Genomic DNA, 17,801 nt, shown 5'->3' on the forward strand with positions numbered 1-17,801 from the left:
ATTTAACTACAAATTACTTTTAGATACGTAGAAAAAATTAGGCTAAATAGTTCAAGTAACAAGAAAATCATTAAAATAACAAATTGAAAGCTACATAAATCAAAATCCCATGATACTTATAGATTACCAAACAAATACATGAATATAATAAGGAAAAAAAATATTTAAAAAAATATGCATCCTGATAAAAGCTAAATTAAATTCTATAAGAGGCTATGAGCTTTGCTATCAACCAAAATTTTATTTTTTCTGCCATAATAGAAGTCGGTAACGTAATTCCAAGAATATAATTTATTACATTAAAGACGGCATATAATCAAAATTTATTTGAAATTCAATAGGAAAATGAAAATTTTATTTAACAGATGCGAGAAACCACCAAGGTTGGTGATTCATCACATAAGAAGTTAACATTGCTCATATCATATGTATATGTAAGTAAAATAATTGATTAGTTAAAGTTTGTTTGATATTATTGTTAGAGGTCAAAAGTATTTTTTTCAATAAAAGCTTTTCTTAAAATAAAATACTTTTTTTTTTCAAAAAAATAGTGTTCGAAAAATTCTCAAAACTGCTTTTTAATGGAAGCAGAAGCAGTTTTTTTGTTGCTGGAAAGAAGTTTAAAAACTTTTTCTAAAAAAAATAAATAGAAGCAGAGTAGAAAACTATTTTCTTGAAGACTAAAATATCCCTCTCATATATACATATTTACTATACCAATATATCACTTATTAATTAATCAACATTTATCATAAATTTGGTTAAGTTTCATACAAGAATCTTTTATTTTTTATTTTTATTTTATATAATAATTTTTTATTTTATGTTAATATACTACTTTTATTTTATATTTTATATATTATTTTATGTCTTATTTAACAGAATCAGAAATAAATGTAACAGCAACATTTTTATAGGATTAAAAATATGAAAGATTTTATTTATTTATGTGGTGAATTTTTCATATATAGTGGTTTGATTTGTGGAATAGTTTTTATTTTATTTTTTTGATATTATGAATTATATTTAAGTCATCATGCTGATATTATATTAATATGTAATTTATTTAATTATTTATGTATAATATTAATTGAAAATTTGAATATGCATATTTTCATTAAAAAAAATTCTAATAGATATTTAAAATAGTTTCTATTTATAAGATAATCTTAGTATTAAATGTACATTAATATTTATCCTTCTTCGTAATTTGATTCTCAGGAGTACTTCTTAAAAAGAACAATCAAACATAATTTGCTTATCAAAAGCACATTCCGAAAAAATTAACTAAACACAAATCACTTTTTTTTCAAAAAGAACTTTTTAAAAATCAATTTAAAGAATATTTTTAAAAATAAATAATATTTAGCAATGATATCAAACGGAATCTTGATGTAAAGAAATTAGAAGGTCCACATTATTAGAGATACAAGAAACTTTTGGTCTTTCATATGTACGTTTTCTTTTTTCTTTGAAGCAATACCAATTATTAAAAAAATTAAACACTTACTGCAAAAAAAAAACAATCAATTAGATAAAAATAAATTTTGTCGATAAATGATATCTTTGTAATAATATTTAAAAGTGAAAGTAATTCAAACGCGGGATGAATATAATGATTCATTAAAATGACTTGAAAATGATCAGTAAAAAGTTTTAAATTGTGAATATAAAAAACAATAAACAAAGAAGTGAGGATAAATTGTTTTTTTACTAGTGAGAAGATAAAACGATCTTCTCTTTATGGCAAGCGGTGTACTTTTTCTCTTACTGGATCAAATAGGAAAATTGCAAATAGATAAAAGGAAAAGCGGTTTGAAAAATATCTCAATTTTGGTTGAATTTATTTTTGTGATATTAAACCTTTAAGAAGATTTATTACTGATCTATTTAATAGTGTATTTTTACTCCCTGAATTATTTAATAATGTATCTAAAGGTATACGTTTATCCAGGTGGACACATTATTATTTATAAATTTGTATTATTTTTTATGTTCACATAAATAAATATATAGATTTAAAATACAGTATTAAATAGTCTATAAGAATTGAACTATTTTTCAGACTATTATCCCTAGTTAAAACAATCTTCTATTTATGGTATGAGGTCTACCTTTCTCCTTACTAGATCTGATTAAATAAGAAAATTCAAACAAAAAATACAGGAAAGGAAACCTTATTCGATGACCATCGTATTTTGTATATATGTAATTAAATATTTAATAGGAGGTTATTAGTAATTAATATTGAATTAGTTAAATGTTTTATTAATACTTTGATTTATAGTAGAAGTAAAATCATAATTTAACTTTGAAGATGAGAAATTTTGGCTTTTAGTATAATATTATTATAATCATACACCGGTAAAAAAATCTTAATAGCTTAATTCTTCAGTTATTTGAACTTTTATCTTGTTGGTGAGAATTCAATTCTCTATTTTATAACCTCCCACCCTCCATCAGCCCTTTCCTTACCCCCCCCCCCAATCCTCCCCCCCCCCCTTTTTATTTTTAAAATAATATTTTTTTTAATGAAAATTAATCTCGATCCTACTAAAACATTTGTGTCTTCAGTTATATTTTATGGAAAATTGTATATATCATGGCAAACTATAAATTTAAAATAAATGTTATAGCTACAGTTTCATTTATTTCAATGCGCACCAAACTTTTTGTCATTCCCCTCTATCCCGTCTCTCTAGAATCACACCCGTTACTCTCCTCTTTTCGAGTCTCTCTCACTTAATACAAACACAAATGTATAACTTATGTTTTGTGTTTGTTTAAAGCGAGAGTGATTGTATATACATATCTCTCCGTCATTTTACATTTGTAATTATACAAACTCACAAATCTTATCCTACCCAGTTATCTCTCTCTTTACACAAAACATAAATTATACAAATACAATATATAATTTGTGTTTGTATAAAGAGAGAGATCTAATATACAAATAGAAATGTTTTAACTTTGATTCAATTGTATATGAATTTAAATTTTATGCAAACATACAAACACAATCATTGATACATATATAGATTAGTTACATACATACAATTATCTAATTAATGTACGTATATAGTTCACCTCTCTCCACTCTTAGCCCACTCCCACTCGCCTTTCTCATCTCTCTCTCCCAATCTCGCCTGCCACTCTAACATAACACAGAGAACATCTACATATGCAAACGCAATTCTCGTACGCACAGATGAATCCTCGATTTATACAATTCTGATGTTCCATAGCAAACACAATTTGACTATGGAGCCGAAATAGCAAAACAGTAATTATAAAGCGCTAATATAATTTTTATCTTTGTTATGCTTCATATTTACTCTTATCTTTTATGACACATGTAGTATAAGATAGGAGTAGGCATTTCTTTTTGGGAGACCACTATATGTTAATTTTGGAGAAGAATAATTTGTTAGTTATTTTTAACGTAAGATATGACATCGTTGTGTAAATTAAATAGGAGATGTACAAGACCTATGTATGACTCTTTTTTCCCACCAAAATCAAGCAAACAACAAAGATGAATACAATTAATATTTTATTTTTCTTGTTTGCTCAAGAGTAGTTTGTAAGGTCCCTAGTGACTTGAGACAATGAAGCAAGGAAATAGCAGTGGGAGAGAAGTAATTGAAGCATGAGTAACTCATTGATTGACACCGACAGTGTTTGTGAGGTCAAAATTTGGAGATGGTAGATCTCAGATTTCCAGCTCCATTAAAGTTATCAATAACACCCACAGAAGTTGTCAGTACAGTACAGGGCACGCACATCACATTCAATTCCTATGCAAAGCATTTATAAGAACCAACCAATTGTTATTGAAGCAGGATCTCATCTAAAATATCTCTCTACATTAGTTTATGAATTGTTTCAAACTCATCACACACAGAGTGCAAGGACAATAAGCTGAATATTTGGCATCCAGATGAACATTATTTTTATTACCATGCGATGCAAGGTCTACATCAACTAAATCTAAACGAGTACAAACTCTCTCTAACAGTAGTAGATATCCATGAACTCGAAAGAAGGAACTAATATTAAAATTTACACACTATACTATAGTTATCCGACATACGAGACAAAACCATACCATACCTTAAATAGAAAATCTCAAGCTACCAAATATTCAGTGTCACCTCAAAATGGCACGCTCTTAGAAGTTGAGCTTGACGTGAAGGTCTTCAAATGATCAGAAGGAACAAATTCATGGGGTAGGTTAGCCCTTTTAACTATCCTCTTCATGTTATTCTGCAGGCTCTGCTGGACTAATTGTTTCACTGCTTTTTTCTCTTCACTCATCATATCATCATCCTCCATCCCATCTTTCAATTCAACACTCGAACAATATGTTGTACAATCTTGTGGGGCAGATATCGTGGTGCTCATACCACCATAATTATCAGAAACTTGCTTTCCTTTGTCCACCCTCAAGCATTCCAAGATTCTAGATGCCCGCTTTTGAGCCAATGTGCTTCCTAGAAGGGTCAATTCAAGCAGGGCTGAAGCAACTCCAGCTTCAATCAATGCCTGTCTATCTCCATACGATTTGTGAGCCATCACCATCAAAATATAGGATGCTTTCTCTTGGCAACCTGGTGCATCTGTCCAACTCACAACATCAACCAACAAGGGGAACGCATCTGGTACACTACTAATTGCCTTTCGGGCCTCTGCTACTGATACTAGATTGCAAAGAATGGACAGAAATCTCTCGCTTACATCCATATCTCCTAGTTTGTTCATGATATACACTATTAGATCACTCTCAAGTATAGGGAAAACATTCAAAGGCGAGATGCTAAGGTTGTAAAGCGCTCTCAAAGAATCTTGTCGAGCTTGACAACTGTTTGTGTTGTCCAAATTCTTCACCAGGAATGGAATTGCTCCAGATGAACCAATTATGGGTTTATTGGAGTCTAAAGCACTCAACCCAAGAAAATTAGCAACTACAGCTTCAGCAATATCTGGATTAGGGGATTCATTAACTAGCTTGAGCATCTTATGAATAGCCCCTGCCTTAACGATAGCTGCTTTATTTCTACAGTTAAATAAAAATGCAAAAATGATTATCTACGATAACGTAACGCAAATCTGTACACTAAATAAAAATAAATAAACTTACGCATCATTGCCAATTGCAAGGTTAAGCAGAGCATAGAGAGCAGCGATCTGAGAAATGGAATCTTGCGAATCAAGCAGCGCCATAAGTGGTGGAATCGCTCCAAGTAAAGCTAGGGTGGTTCTAGCGTCGGAAACCTCTTTGGTTAGTCGCCGGACCTCCTTCGCTCCTTCCAAAACATTGCTACTCTGTAACCACTTGACTACTCTCTTCAACTCCTCCAACATTTGCACCTTATGCCGTACATCCTCCTCGTTCTCAGACGACTCGGAGAGCCTCAAGAGCTCCGACAACCTGTCGGATCCGGCAGGTTTCTTGTGTTGACAGTCAGATCTTACAACACTAGAACAAACAGGTTTGGGTGGCTGAGACTTGGAAGAAGGCTTATGACTTCTGCCGCCACATCGGACGGCGTCAAGGATCATGCGACGGAAGGATGCGCGAGAAAACGAAGACCAGAGCTTGAAGTGATCATGTCCGGTAGTGGAAACAGGAGGGTCGAGGACGACGGATGCGACATCGTTGCCGCGATGACACTTGCCCATTATGTTCAATATCCGGCCAGTCGGCAATGCTGCATTACAGAGAGGATGGAGGCGCGTATATCTATTTTCTCCGACTACACAAACTTCGAAGAGTGAGCTGTTGAGCACTTAGATATGGTGTTGGAAGTTGGGTATGCTGGAGGAGTGGAGTGTTGTTGAGCTGGGTAGACTGCTAATTAATACTATTTGCATTTATATTATTATATATATCAGAAGAAATGAAATGGGGAGAAAGAGGGACAGGGATAGTGACGAAAGTAATAATAATGATGCCGCAAACAAAGAGGCCTACATATATTTCCCAAAGTTTGACCAAAATATCACCAAAAAAATAATTAAGTTTTTGCCTGTTATAAAATAATTAGCTAACAAATTACCTGTTATAAAATAATTAGCTAACAAATTAATAATAATAATAATAAATTAAAGTAAGAATAGATAAAGAGAGAGTATAATAATGTATGTCAATTTTTTTTACTATTTTTGTGAAGAATACAATAGTTATTTATAGCCAATAGAAGAATATAAATTAAACATTTGACTATTGATAAACTATTTATTTGGCCAAGTAGTTACACCTCAAACATGGATGACCCCATATGTCATCATATTAATAGAGCAAAGGTTTAAGTCATCGATAGATCCTTAATATTGTCCGCATAATTCACTTAAACACCTCAATCGAGGTTTGTAGCTATTGAACACTTTGACTCTTTTGAATTTGAACCATTTAGACACATTGTGCACACGTGGCAGAAAAAGTGTATCCTATACCTTTTTAGGCGCGTGAATCATTTAACCCGTCCCTTTTTAGTTTTTTTTTTGTTTCTCATAGTATTTTTTTTTTAAAAAAAAAAGAAGAATCCTTCTTTCTTCTTTTTCTTTCTTCTTTCTATTTTAAAATTGCAGACATGCTGCCACCAATTATTCATAACAATAAAATCTATCATCTTACATTTTTTTTTATAGATTTATTTCTTCTGAACTTATGCTTAAATTTAATAAGAAATGTGAGCCCTTATTTCCTTTGTTATAAAAAACGAAAGAATATAATCTAAGTTTTCTTGCCGGAAAAAATGGAGATCATCATTTTTATTTTGTCGGAAAATATAGAGGCCACACTAGTAGCCTCAGGTTCACACCCCTTCTTTCTTCATTACGAAACAAGAACAAAAAGTAAATTTAAATCAAAACAAAAAGCCACTGAACATATTCTTTTTATAAGCAAAAATATACTATCAATTTTGAAATAGGAACAAAAAAAGAAAACATAAAGAGAAATAAAGAAAAAAAAGAAGATAAATTCATACTTAGTATATATTAAAATCTCCATTTGGAAAATAACTATGGTGGACAAGAGGTGATTTTAGTGAGAGAAGAAAAGGAAAGATTTGAGCTGGTGAGGATGCAGGTGGGTGTGAGGGTGGTAACATGAATTTTTCTTTTTTCTAAAAAAATTAAAATTCCTATTTTTTTTATTTAGATTCTTTTATTTTCAAAATTCATTTATAGAATTATTTTAAATTAAAATGCCACATGTCTTCATTTGATTTTTTATTTTGCCACATCAGTTGCATGTGCATTACACGCATTTTTTCTTTTGACCAGGTCTTAGAAAAATGTTTGATAGGTACTTATTTTTCAAGATTTGAGTGTCTAATAGAAAAATAGACATGTTAAGGTGTCTAAGTGAATTTTGCGGACAACTTTAAGGGGCCGCAGATGACTTAAGCCCTAAAGCAAATGATGACTCTTTAAAGGATGACCACATGGCATCCATTTGGTTTTACAACACTCTCCTTGAATGTCTATGTAAATGAAAAGTTCAAAACTAATATGCATAGACATTCACAATACGTTTTATTTGTTGCCTGATTAAAAACCTTTCTAGGAAAACCCAGTAGAACAAAATCTAGGCTAAGAAAAAAAGAGTGTAATACGTATTTTACTCTCCCAGACAAAGACCACGATTCAAATGCTTAAGTCTTCGCATTCCGATCTTTTGTATCATCTTCAAGAGCTAAGGCTGGTAAAGGTTTGATGAATAAATATGCTGGATTATCACTTGAATTAATGTGTTGTATATCAATATCATTGTTCTTCTAGAGATCATGTGTAAAGAATAATTTTGGTGAAATATGTTTCGTTCTATCTCCTTTTATGAAACCTCCTCTTAATTGAGCTATGTATGCAACATTGTCTTCAAAGAGCACTGTGGGTACCTTGACATCCCATTTCAAACCACATTTTTATTTGACAAAATGTATAACTGATTTCAACCATACACATTCTCTACTTGATTCATGAATGACTATTATCTCAATATGGTTTGAGAAGTAGCGAGTATGGACTATTTCGAAGATCGCCATGATATAACAGTACCTCCATATGTGAACAATTAGTCTGTTTGAGATCAATTTTTATGTGGATCAAATAAATAACCTGCATCTTCATGACCAACAAGATCTGCACTATCTTTGTTAGTATAAAAAAGACACATATCATTAGTCCCTTTTAAATATCGCAATATATATTTAACTTCATTTCAATGTCTTTGTGTAGGAGAAGAACTAAATCTTGCTAATAATTAACAGAAATGCTATGTCAGGTCTCGTAGAATTAGCAAGATACATAAGTGCGTCAATCGCACTAACATAAGGTACTTCAGGACCAAGAAGTTCCTCATTTTCTTCTTGAGGTCGGAATGGATCTTTACTCACTTCAAGTGATTGTACAATCATTGGAGTACTTAATGGATGTTCTTTGCCCATGTAAAATCATTTCATGATTTTTTCAGTATAGGCAGATTGATGGATGAAGACTCCATCCGCTAAATGTTCAATTCGTAGACCAAGACAAAGTTTTGTCTTTCCAAGGACTTTCATCTCAAATTCTTTCTTTAGATATTCAATTGCCTTTTAGACCTCTTCTAGAGTTCCAATGAGATCAATGTCATCAACATAAACTGCAAGAATAACAAACCCTAATATTGTTTTCTTAATAAAAAGGTAAGGGCAAATGACATCATTAATATAATCTTGTTTTATCAAGTACTCACTGAGGCGATTATACCATATATATCCTGGTTGTTTTAAGTCATATAATTACTTTTTAATCTGATTGAACATATTTCCCGAGATTTTGAACTATACTCTTCAAGCATTGTAAGTCCCTCATTCATATAAATTTCATTATCAAGTGAACCATAGAGATAAGTTGTAACCATATCCATTTAATGTATTTTAAGATTTTCATGAACAACTAAACTAATGAGATATCAAAAAGTTATAACATCTATGACTGGTGAATATGTTTCTTCATAGTCGACACCAGGTCGTGAGAGAATCCTTGCGCAACTAGGTGTGCCTTTTATCTTACAATTTTAATTTTCTCATTTCACTTTCGCACAAAAACTCTTTTATAGCCAATTGATTCTACACCATTTGGGGTTTGGACTACAGGTCCAAAAACCTCACGTTTAGAAAGTGAGCCTAGGTCTAATTGAATTGCCTCTTGCCATTTTGACCAATCACATCTTCGTCGGCATTCTTCGATAGATAAGAATTCAAGATCATCACTGTCTTGCATAATGTTAAGTGCAATATTATATACGAAAACATTATCAACTATGATTTTAAATCGATCTAAACTTACCTCATCATCCGTAGAACTTATTGAAAGTTCTTCATTTACTTGATTCTCGAGTTCACTAATTTCTCCAGGAATATCAGGAATAATCAGATCTTGAATCTCTTCGTGAGATTCATTTTTCATAATTCTTTTCTAAGGTTTTTATCCTTTGAACTCAATGGTCTACCATGCTTCAAGCATGTGATTCAAAAGTCATGATACTTTAATAGTTCTTCTGGGACATCAATTCGGATGGGCACATTTACTGCAGGAGTATGTGATTTTGTTATCCTTTTCAAATTAATAAATGTGTCTGGCATTTGATTTTTCATGTTTTGCAATTGGATGATCTTCTGAACCTCATGTTCACACATGGGGGAACATGGATCAAAATGAGTAATGATGAAGATTTCCATGCAATTTCACTTTTAAGTTCCTTTTTCTCTTCCCCTAATTGCGAAAATTTTGTTTCTCAAATCGACAATCTGCAAATCTTGCGGTAAATAAATCTCGTGTCAATGGATCAAGATAGTGAATTATGGAGGGTGAATCAAACCCAACATATATGCCTAAACTTCTTTAGGGGTATATCTTAGCGCGCTTCAGTGGTGCTACTGACACATATACAGCACATCCAAAAATTTATAGATAAGCAATATTTGGTTCATGACCAAATACTAATTGTGATGGAGAATATTTATTATAATTAGTAGATCTATGACGAACAAGTGATGTTGCGTGTAAGATAACATGCCTCCAAACAATAGTAGGCAACTTACTTTTTTTCGTAAGTAGAGGTCTTGCTATAAATTGTAAGCGATTAATAAATGATTCAACAAGGCCATTTTTAGTATGAACATGAGTTACATGATGTTCAATTATTATCCCATTGATAAGAAATAATCATTAAAAGCTTGGGATGTGAATTCTCCAGCATTATCAAGGCGAATTGCCTTAACGGAATAATATGGAAATTGCGTTCTTCATCGTATTATTTGTGCCAATAATTTTGCAAACACCAGATTGCGAGATAATAAGAGGCAAACATGAGACCATCTTGAAGATGCATCTATTAGGACCATTAAATATCTAAACAACCTATAGATGGGTGAATAGGTCCACAGATATCCCCATGTAATCATTCGAAAAATTGAGGGGATTCAATGTTAACCTTCATTGGTGATGGCTTAGTAAACAATTTGCCTTGATAACAAGCAGCACATGAAAATTCATCACACGTAAGAATCTTCAGTCTCTTTAATGGATGTCCATTTGAGTTTTCAATAATTCGTCTCATCATTATTGATCCAGGATACCCCATTCGGTCATGCAAAAGCACAAAAGTTTTTAAGTCAGTAAAATTCTGGTTTACAATAGAATGTGCTTCAACTGTACTTATTTTGCATAATATAAGCCAGAAGATAAAGTTGATAATTTCTCAAACACATATTTCTGGTTTGAGACAATCTTGGTAATGCCAAGGTATTCAACATTCATTTAATTTATTGTCTCAATATGATATCCATTTCTACGAATATCTTTAAAACATAAAAAATTTATTGGGGATTTAGAAGAGAACAATGCATATTCTATAAAAAGTTTATCCCCTTAGGCAAGAACACAGTAGCTCTTCCGAAGTCTTCTATTAAGTTCGAATTACCAGAAGTTGTAATAACATTTCTTTTTCTTCTAAGCAAGTAAGAGAAGTATTTCTCATCTTTGAATATGGTGTGTGTTGTTTACTGTCAACTACACATATATTTTTATGATTGATCATTGTTTTAAACGAAGTTTGGGGCATATCCATATTCTCTTCAAAAACACATATAAACAAAGTAATTAAATATTACTATTAAACATAGTTATTATATTTACAAGGATGAGAAAAAAACAGACATACCAACTAATACAAATAAACAGAAAACAAAAATTATCTAGATTATTGCGGAATCGTCACTGATCATTTTTCTTTCAGGGAATACAAAGAAATCATCTAAATCCAAATGCATAGGCTCAACATTTTCTTCTGCATTATTATTCATCTTATGCATGGGCTCAACATTATCTTCTGAGATAAAGTTTGCTTCTGGATTATTATATCCCTTTTTTAAGGATGCTTGATAGAGTTGAACCAGACGCTTAGATGATCAGCAAGTACGCAATCAGTTCCCCATTCCTCCACATCTATGATGATCAGCAAGTACGCAATCAGTTCCCCATTCCTCCACATCTATGACATACATTTTATGAATTTTTCTTTTGTATCACTTCTTGTCTTTCACCCTTCCTTTTATAATTTTGTTCATTTTTAGGCCCAAGACGATCATCATGCTTATAATTTATTTTACGACCACGATCACGATCATGACCGGAGCCACGACCACGATAGGAACCACGACCTCTTTCTCGTTGGTGATAATTTGCCTGATTCACTTATGGGAGTGGTAAAGAACCAACAGGTCGACTTTCATGATTTTTTTATCAATAGGTCGTTATGTCATTCAAAAATAATGAGATGTGAAAGTAATTCAGAGTATTTTTTTAAAATCCATTCATCGATATTGTTGTTGCAGGTTCATACTCGAGGCAGGAAATGTGGAGTATATTTTCTCAAGCTTATCATGTTCAGTGACCTCTTCTCTGCATAAATTTATCTGCGATATAATTCTATAAATGGAAGATTTATATTAGTTATACTTTTAAAGTCAAATAATCTATCTTTTAAATTTTCCACAGTATAAGAGGGTCTTTTATAGTGAAATATTGCATTTAAATCCTTCGTCAATATGGTGACTGAGAAATATCATAGCTTTTGCATGTTCTTGACTGAATGTTTGATTATTATCAATGATTATTTCTACCAGACCCACTGTATCCAAGTGGATTTCAGCATCTAGTATCCAGGAGGTATATCCTTTATTCGATATATTCAAGGCAAAAAATTCAAGTTTAGAAATATTATACAAATTTTTTAGAAAAATAAAATTCTTACCCTGTTTACCTATTTAAAGTAGCTCAACTTGGCAGAGTCTCATGCTGATAACGTGTATAAAATAAGTAGCTAACAAATTAATAATAATAAACTAAAATAAGAACAAATAAAGAGAGAGTATAATAATGTATGCCAAATTTTTCTACTATCTTTGTTAAGAACACAATGACTATTTATAGCTAATAGGAGAACATAAATTAAATATTTGGCCATTGATAAACTATCCATTTGATCAAGTCGTTACACCTCAAACATGGATGACCCCACATGTCATCATATTAATAAAGCAAATGATGACTCTTTGAAGGATGGTCACATGTCATCCATTTATTTTTACAACATTGCCAAAATAATGTCTAAACTACCCTCTTAACTTAAATCAAGTCACTTCTTCCTATTTATGATTCTAAAATGGAAAATTCACTCCACATATATATTTAATGCTTAATATTGCAATCTTTAGATGTATTTTTTTTATATTATTACTTATAACAATTTAATTACGAGTATTAACAAATTAATTTTAATCTATAATATAGTTTAATTTATTTTATTAATTAGTTATTATCTTTATAATTATATTATAATTAATAATTAAGAGAAATAAAATTAATATTAGAGAATCAATTATCATTATCTCTTACACCATTTTAGGTATAACATTAATATTAGAGAATCAATTGTCATTTATCTCTTACACAATTTTAGAAATTTTTTTTCCAGTTTCACATCTTTCTCTTTTACCCACACCCCCACTCCACCCCCACGTTTCTCTTTTACGTAGAACTATTCTCTCTCTCTCTCTCTCTCTCTCTCTCTCTCTCTCTCTCTCATATTCTTCATTCAAAAAGAAAATCAGCAGAACTCTTCGCATGTATATGATTGAATGTTGGGTGGAAATTTACACACGAAGAATGTGGAGAAAGTCTAACAAGAATGCAATTACAGAAAAGGAGAAGAAAAGTGAAGCAGAGAAAATTGGAAGCCCTCGTAAACAAAAGGGATTAAAGAGGAAAGGGAAAATGGTGGAACTCTCTTCTGATTCGTACTCATATTTTATAAGAGAGAAAAAAATGGAAAAAATGAAAAAAATTAACAAATGTCGATATGTTATTTTAATTTTTATCTGATTTTGTAAGCGAGAAAATGCATTCTTTACATTTTTTTTGTTGATATATATTTATTCTTGCTACAGTTTTTTGCAACAATACAATATGCATTGTTTTATATTGTCAAATTTATTTCTTTTAGTAATTTATTTTCAACTTCATACAATTTTATTTTTGATTTGTCAAAAGTTTTCAAGTTAGATACCAAGTTTATACAATTTGGATAATAGCATTAGTCAGACATTCATTAGACTTTAGTTTTGAAAACACCTCATAAATATAGTACACCACAATTTTATAGGTTGTTACACTTAAATTTGTAAAATGGATATCAAATGAATAAGACATAACTAGTTTTATGTTTTGTTTCGTATAATTTTCCATCGGGACACCAATTGCATACAAAATGCATACCAATTGGATAGATCATTAACTAGTTTTAGTGTGGATAACTTGGTTTGAAATCTTAAATACGTTTGTTATCTCTATTTTGTTGGATTATAGTTCAAAACCAAATGGATATCAATTAAAATTACATATTGTTTTATATATATTTTTTCATGTCGAACACTAGGTGGATACCAAAAGAATACCAATTGAAACTTATAATAACTAGTATTTATGTAACTTAATTGCATACCAAATGAATAACAATTACATAGCAGCATTACTTAATCAATTGTTCACCATATATCTGAAAAATAATGAGCAATTGATTAAGTGATGTTGGTTTTTTGGCCTACATTGTATCTACTTGATGACCAAATTGAAAAATAAGGATGACATCAAATTGGTACCTAATTTGCATACATTTGAATTTTAACTTAAGAATTTAAGATGAAAATAAAAATATATATGAAATTGATATCTACCTTGTATAAATTTGGGATGAATGAAGCTCACAATGTAAAATAATGACCATACTATATTGTATTCACCTCAATTATATCTTATTTTTGTATATTTTTTCAAGTAGGACACAAGTACATACTAAAAGAACATCAATTGATAATTACAATAATTAGTATTTGTGTTACTTGAATTGCTTACCAAACGGATACAATGCATACTCGCATTACTTAATAAATTGTTCACTATATATTTGAAAAACAATGTATACATAAAAATGAATTTTACAATTTCATAATAAATGTTCTGAAACTTCATTAGCTTTAAAGACATAATGAATCAAAATAATTTATAATTTTTTTTGTGAAAGGTAATTTTATCATAAATGTCTTCCTGTTGTGACTCTCTCGACAACATGTACTGTATGTAGACCTCTTGAAATACACATAAGCAAAAACCTTTCAGCGTTCAAGTTTATTCACAAATTTCATACCTTTTCATGTCAAAATTCATCAATTATTCATACCAAGATCATGACACTATGATAATTTCTTGAATCTGAAAACCAACGTATTTCCCTGTCTCATTACAAAATCATAGTCAGTTTTAAATAAAATAAAAGTAAACAAATATGTGTTCGATACAAATTTCATCCATAAAAATCATTATAATAACAACAAAATTGTACACACTCGTCATTATTTTTCATACAAATATCATTCAAAAAGTACACTACAAAACAAATTACATAAAAAAAATTTCACCTTCATACCCATTTAATATACATTTCATACAAATGACCAGCATTCATATCAGATTTATATATTTCTCATACCAAATAGTTCATTCTTATCACACAAACTTATACACAAATGACAAAACTTATATAAACAATAAAATTTTAAATTTAATACCAACTTAAAATATTTTTCATACAATTCGCCAAAATTCTAAATAACTTTTTTTACAAATTACTGAACACACTGTCATACAAATTTCTTTCCATATCAAATTCTTCCAAAATTATATATTTAATTTGTAGATTTAGAAGAAAAGAAAACAATATTTAATATTATGTTTTTAATATACATACTCAATCTATAACGATAAAACTATTTATATTTTATCAATTTATACTCAATTTTTTCATATTTTACAACAGTATAAAAAAACAAAATCACTAATATTATACATTTCACAACAATTAACAAAAAATCATATCACCTTAGATAGTGATGATTTTTCATCGTTTTTTATTCATTTCGTTGTAATTCAAGTACAAACAATTACAACAATAAATACTAACTTGAAGGATCTCATCTTTCACCATGTTTAATTAATAATGATACATAGTTGTCCATCACAATAAAATTAATTTTTTTCAAAGAAAAAAACTTCAATTACTTGACATTGAGAAAATATTTGACAGAAAATTGAAGAGAAAGAAACATTGAAGACAAAAAGGATAAAATCTTATTTTTAATTAATTTTAACTAATTTAAGTGAATTAAGAATATTTAATATTCTTAATTAGTTTGTATCCCTTAATTTGTGCTTATTATTAATTATTTATACTCAATTCAAATTAAATTAATACTAACTTGAAGGATCTCATCTTTCACCATGTTTAATTAATAATGATACATAGTTGTCCATCACAATAAAAATGTTTTTTTCTATTTTTCTTTTTTATATTTTTATTTTTTAAAATAAATGTTTTCAATTATTAAAAATAAAATTTTAAAATAAATTTTTAGAACTTGAAATATTTAATGTTATAACTTGAAAATCTAAATCTATTGATATAACTTGGAAATATTAATATAATGTATGTCATATATGAAATTTTCACTTCTAAAATACGTCAAAAATATTATTATTGTTATAAACATATTTGTATTATAGTGAATGTTTAATTATGTGGAGTCCTTTTAGGGTATAGTGAGGAATCCTACTTGGGGACCAAGTTAGGCTTCCTTTATAAATAAAGGGGTTGTCCTTCATTGTAAATAAGATTCATGAATCCTGAATATACCTCAAAATGAGTAAGAAGTCTTTTCTCTTATCTCTACTTTACTCTTCTTCTTGTTTATATAGTTTCATAACATGTTATCAGCACGACTGGTCTACCCATTAATAATTATGGAGTGCTTCGTTATATTAAGAAGTACGAGAATAAAATTTTAGCTCCAACTCCAATATGACGTGAAAACATCAAAAGAATGTGGAAAATTATTGGCAAAAAATAGATATGACCAATACATGTAAATTCGATCATAAAAGGTACATGTTTTATTTGACTACATTTATGATTGTAATGTTGATTATATGTATTTTATATATGATCAGTTGTAACAAAATTTGTTGGCAATTTAAAGTGGTGATATTTTAAAAGGTTCGATGGTGAATCTTGATGTATTTTGACATAATATGTCATTGATTGTTGGGTAAGACGATGTATCTATGTCCAATCACATCAAAAGGGTAAGACAGTGAATTTACATCCAATCGCACCAAGAGAGTAAGACATTGGGTTAAAGTCTTGGTGCACCATGATGAAAATATATTGGTTTCAAGACCCATCGATTTATGGTCTAAGACACTTTTATATGAATAAGAAATTGGATTTGAGTCTTAATGCACCATATTGATGATATAATGATAACTAAAGAAAAACTAATGTGTTTTTTATGAGAAGACATGAATTTACTCAATTTGATCCATTACTTAAAGTGAATGTGGTAGTATATGTTCGAAAGAAGACAAGTTATTAAATAATGCACATGAATATAGAATGAGGCACTAAAACTATCATAAGATGATACACTCATATGATTGTGTTCCATTCATGAAGAATGAGATCTTTTTTTATTAAAAATATGTTTATCACTTTTGATAAATGCTAAAAATATAGATCCATTTTCTAAAGGAAATGAGATGTAAATCAGCATGTTAGGTGATACGCTCAAACTTACTTCTCAAATAAGAAGTAAAGCGGTCGTGTCAAGTAAATAACCCAACTAGTGAGGTTGGGATCGTTCCCGCGAGGAAAATAGTCTAGACTTAACTTCAATCTATTATTACTATTGTTCAGTCAATGACTTCCTTGGAAAGTAAAAACAATAAAAGGGGGGTTTCTATTTCTAAATGAATGAAAATAACTAACGTAATTGAAAGAGACACTTAACAACTTTGAATGTTGGATTTTAATCAATTAATCAAAGTAACTAGGGTTTACGTGTTCCCCACAGGTTCATAACTTGATAATTCTAACTATAACAATTCTTTCCTAGTATCTTGCATGTAAAGTGATAAGTTATGTATTTCTAAAACCTTGGTCCGGCATCTAGAAAATCTCACTCCGCACCTTGGTCCGGCTACGTGTATTGCTATCCTAACCCTTATCTTTACCTCATGTTAAGCATCGTATTTGATATTTGACTAAGTTATTACCTCGTACCAATCAATACTAGCCTATTAGATAGTATACAATAAATCTATGTTGATAATTCTTTTCCTATTATCTACCTCCTTGGTCC

The 17,801-nt window shown here is 30.0% G+C and overlaps 1 protein-coding gene across 1 annotated transcript; it reads right to left on the minus strand.

Moving 5' to 3' along the window:
* Positions 1–3,928: 3,928 nt before the first annotated feature.
* Positions 3,929–5,947, minus strand: LOC101264539 (U-box domain-containing protein 4-like). The gene is made up of 2 exons (XM_004244902.4): positions 5,141–5,947; positions 3,929–5,056 (listed from the first exon to the last, which is right to left on the minus strand). Exons 1-2 carry the CDS (start codon positions 5,680–5,682, stop codon positions 4,156–4,158), a joined length of 1,443 nt encoding a protein of 480 aa, XP_004244950.1. The 5' UTR covers positions 5,683–5,947; the 3' UTR covers positions 3,929–4,155.
* Positions 5,948–17,801: the final 11,854 nt, after the last annotated feature.

The sequence above is a fragment of the Solanum lycopersicum genome, chromosome 8 (assembly GCF_036512215.1).
Source record: "Solanum lycopersicum chromosome 8, SLM_r2.1".
Taxonomy (NCBI): domain Eukaryota; kingdom Viridiplantae; phylum Streptophyta; class Magnoliopsida; order Solanales; family Solanaceae; genus Solanum; species Solanum lycopersicum.

Bases quoted from the DNA above. Each gene is read 5' to 3' on its own strand.
- LOC101264539 (XM_004244902.4), bottom strand. From the start codon at position 5,682: ATGGGCAAGTGTCATCGCGGCAACGATGTCGCATCCGTCGTCCTCGAC. The intron at 5,057-5,140 runs GTAAGTTTATTT...ATTTAACTGTAG, and splicing joins CTTGCAATTGGCAATGATGC to AAATAAAGCAGCTATCGTTA.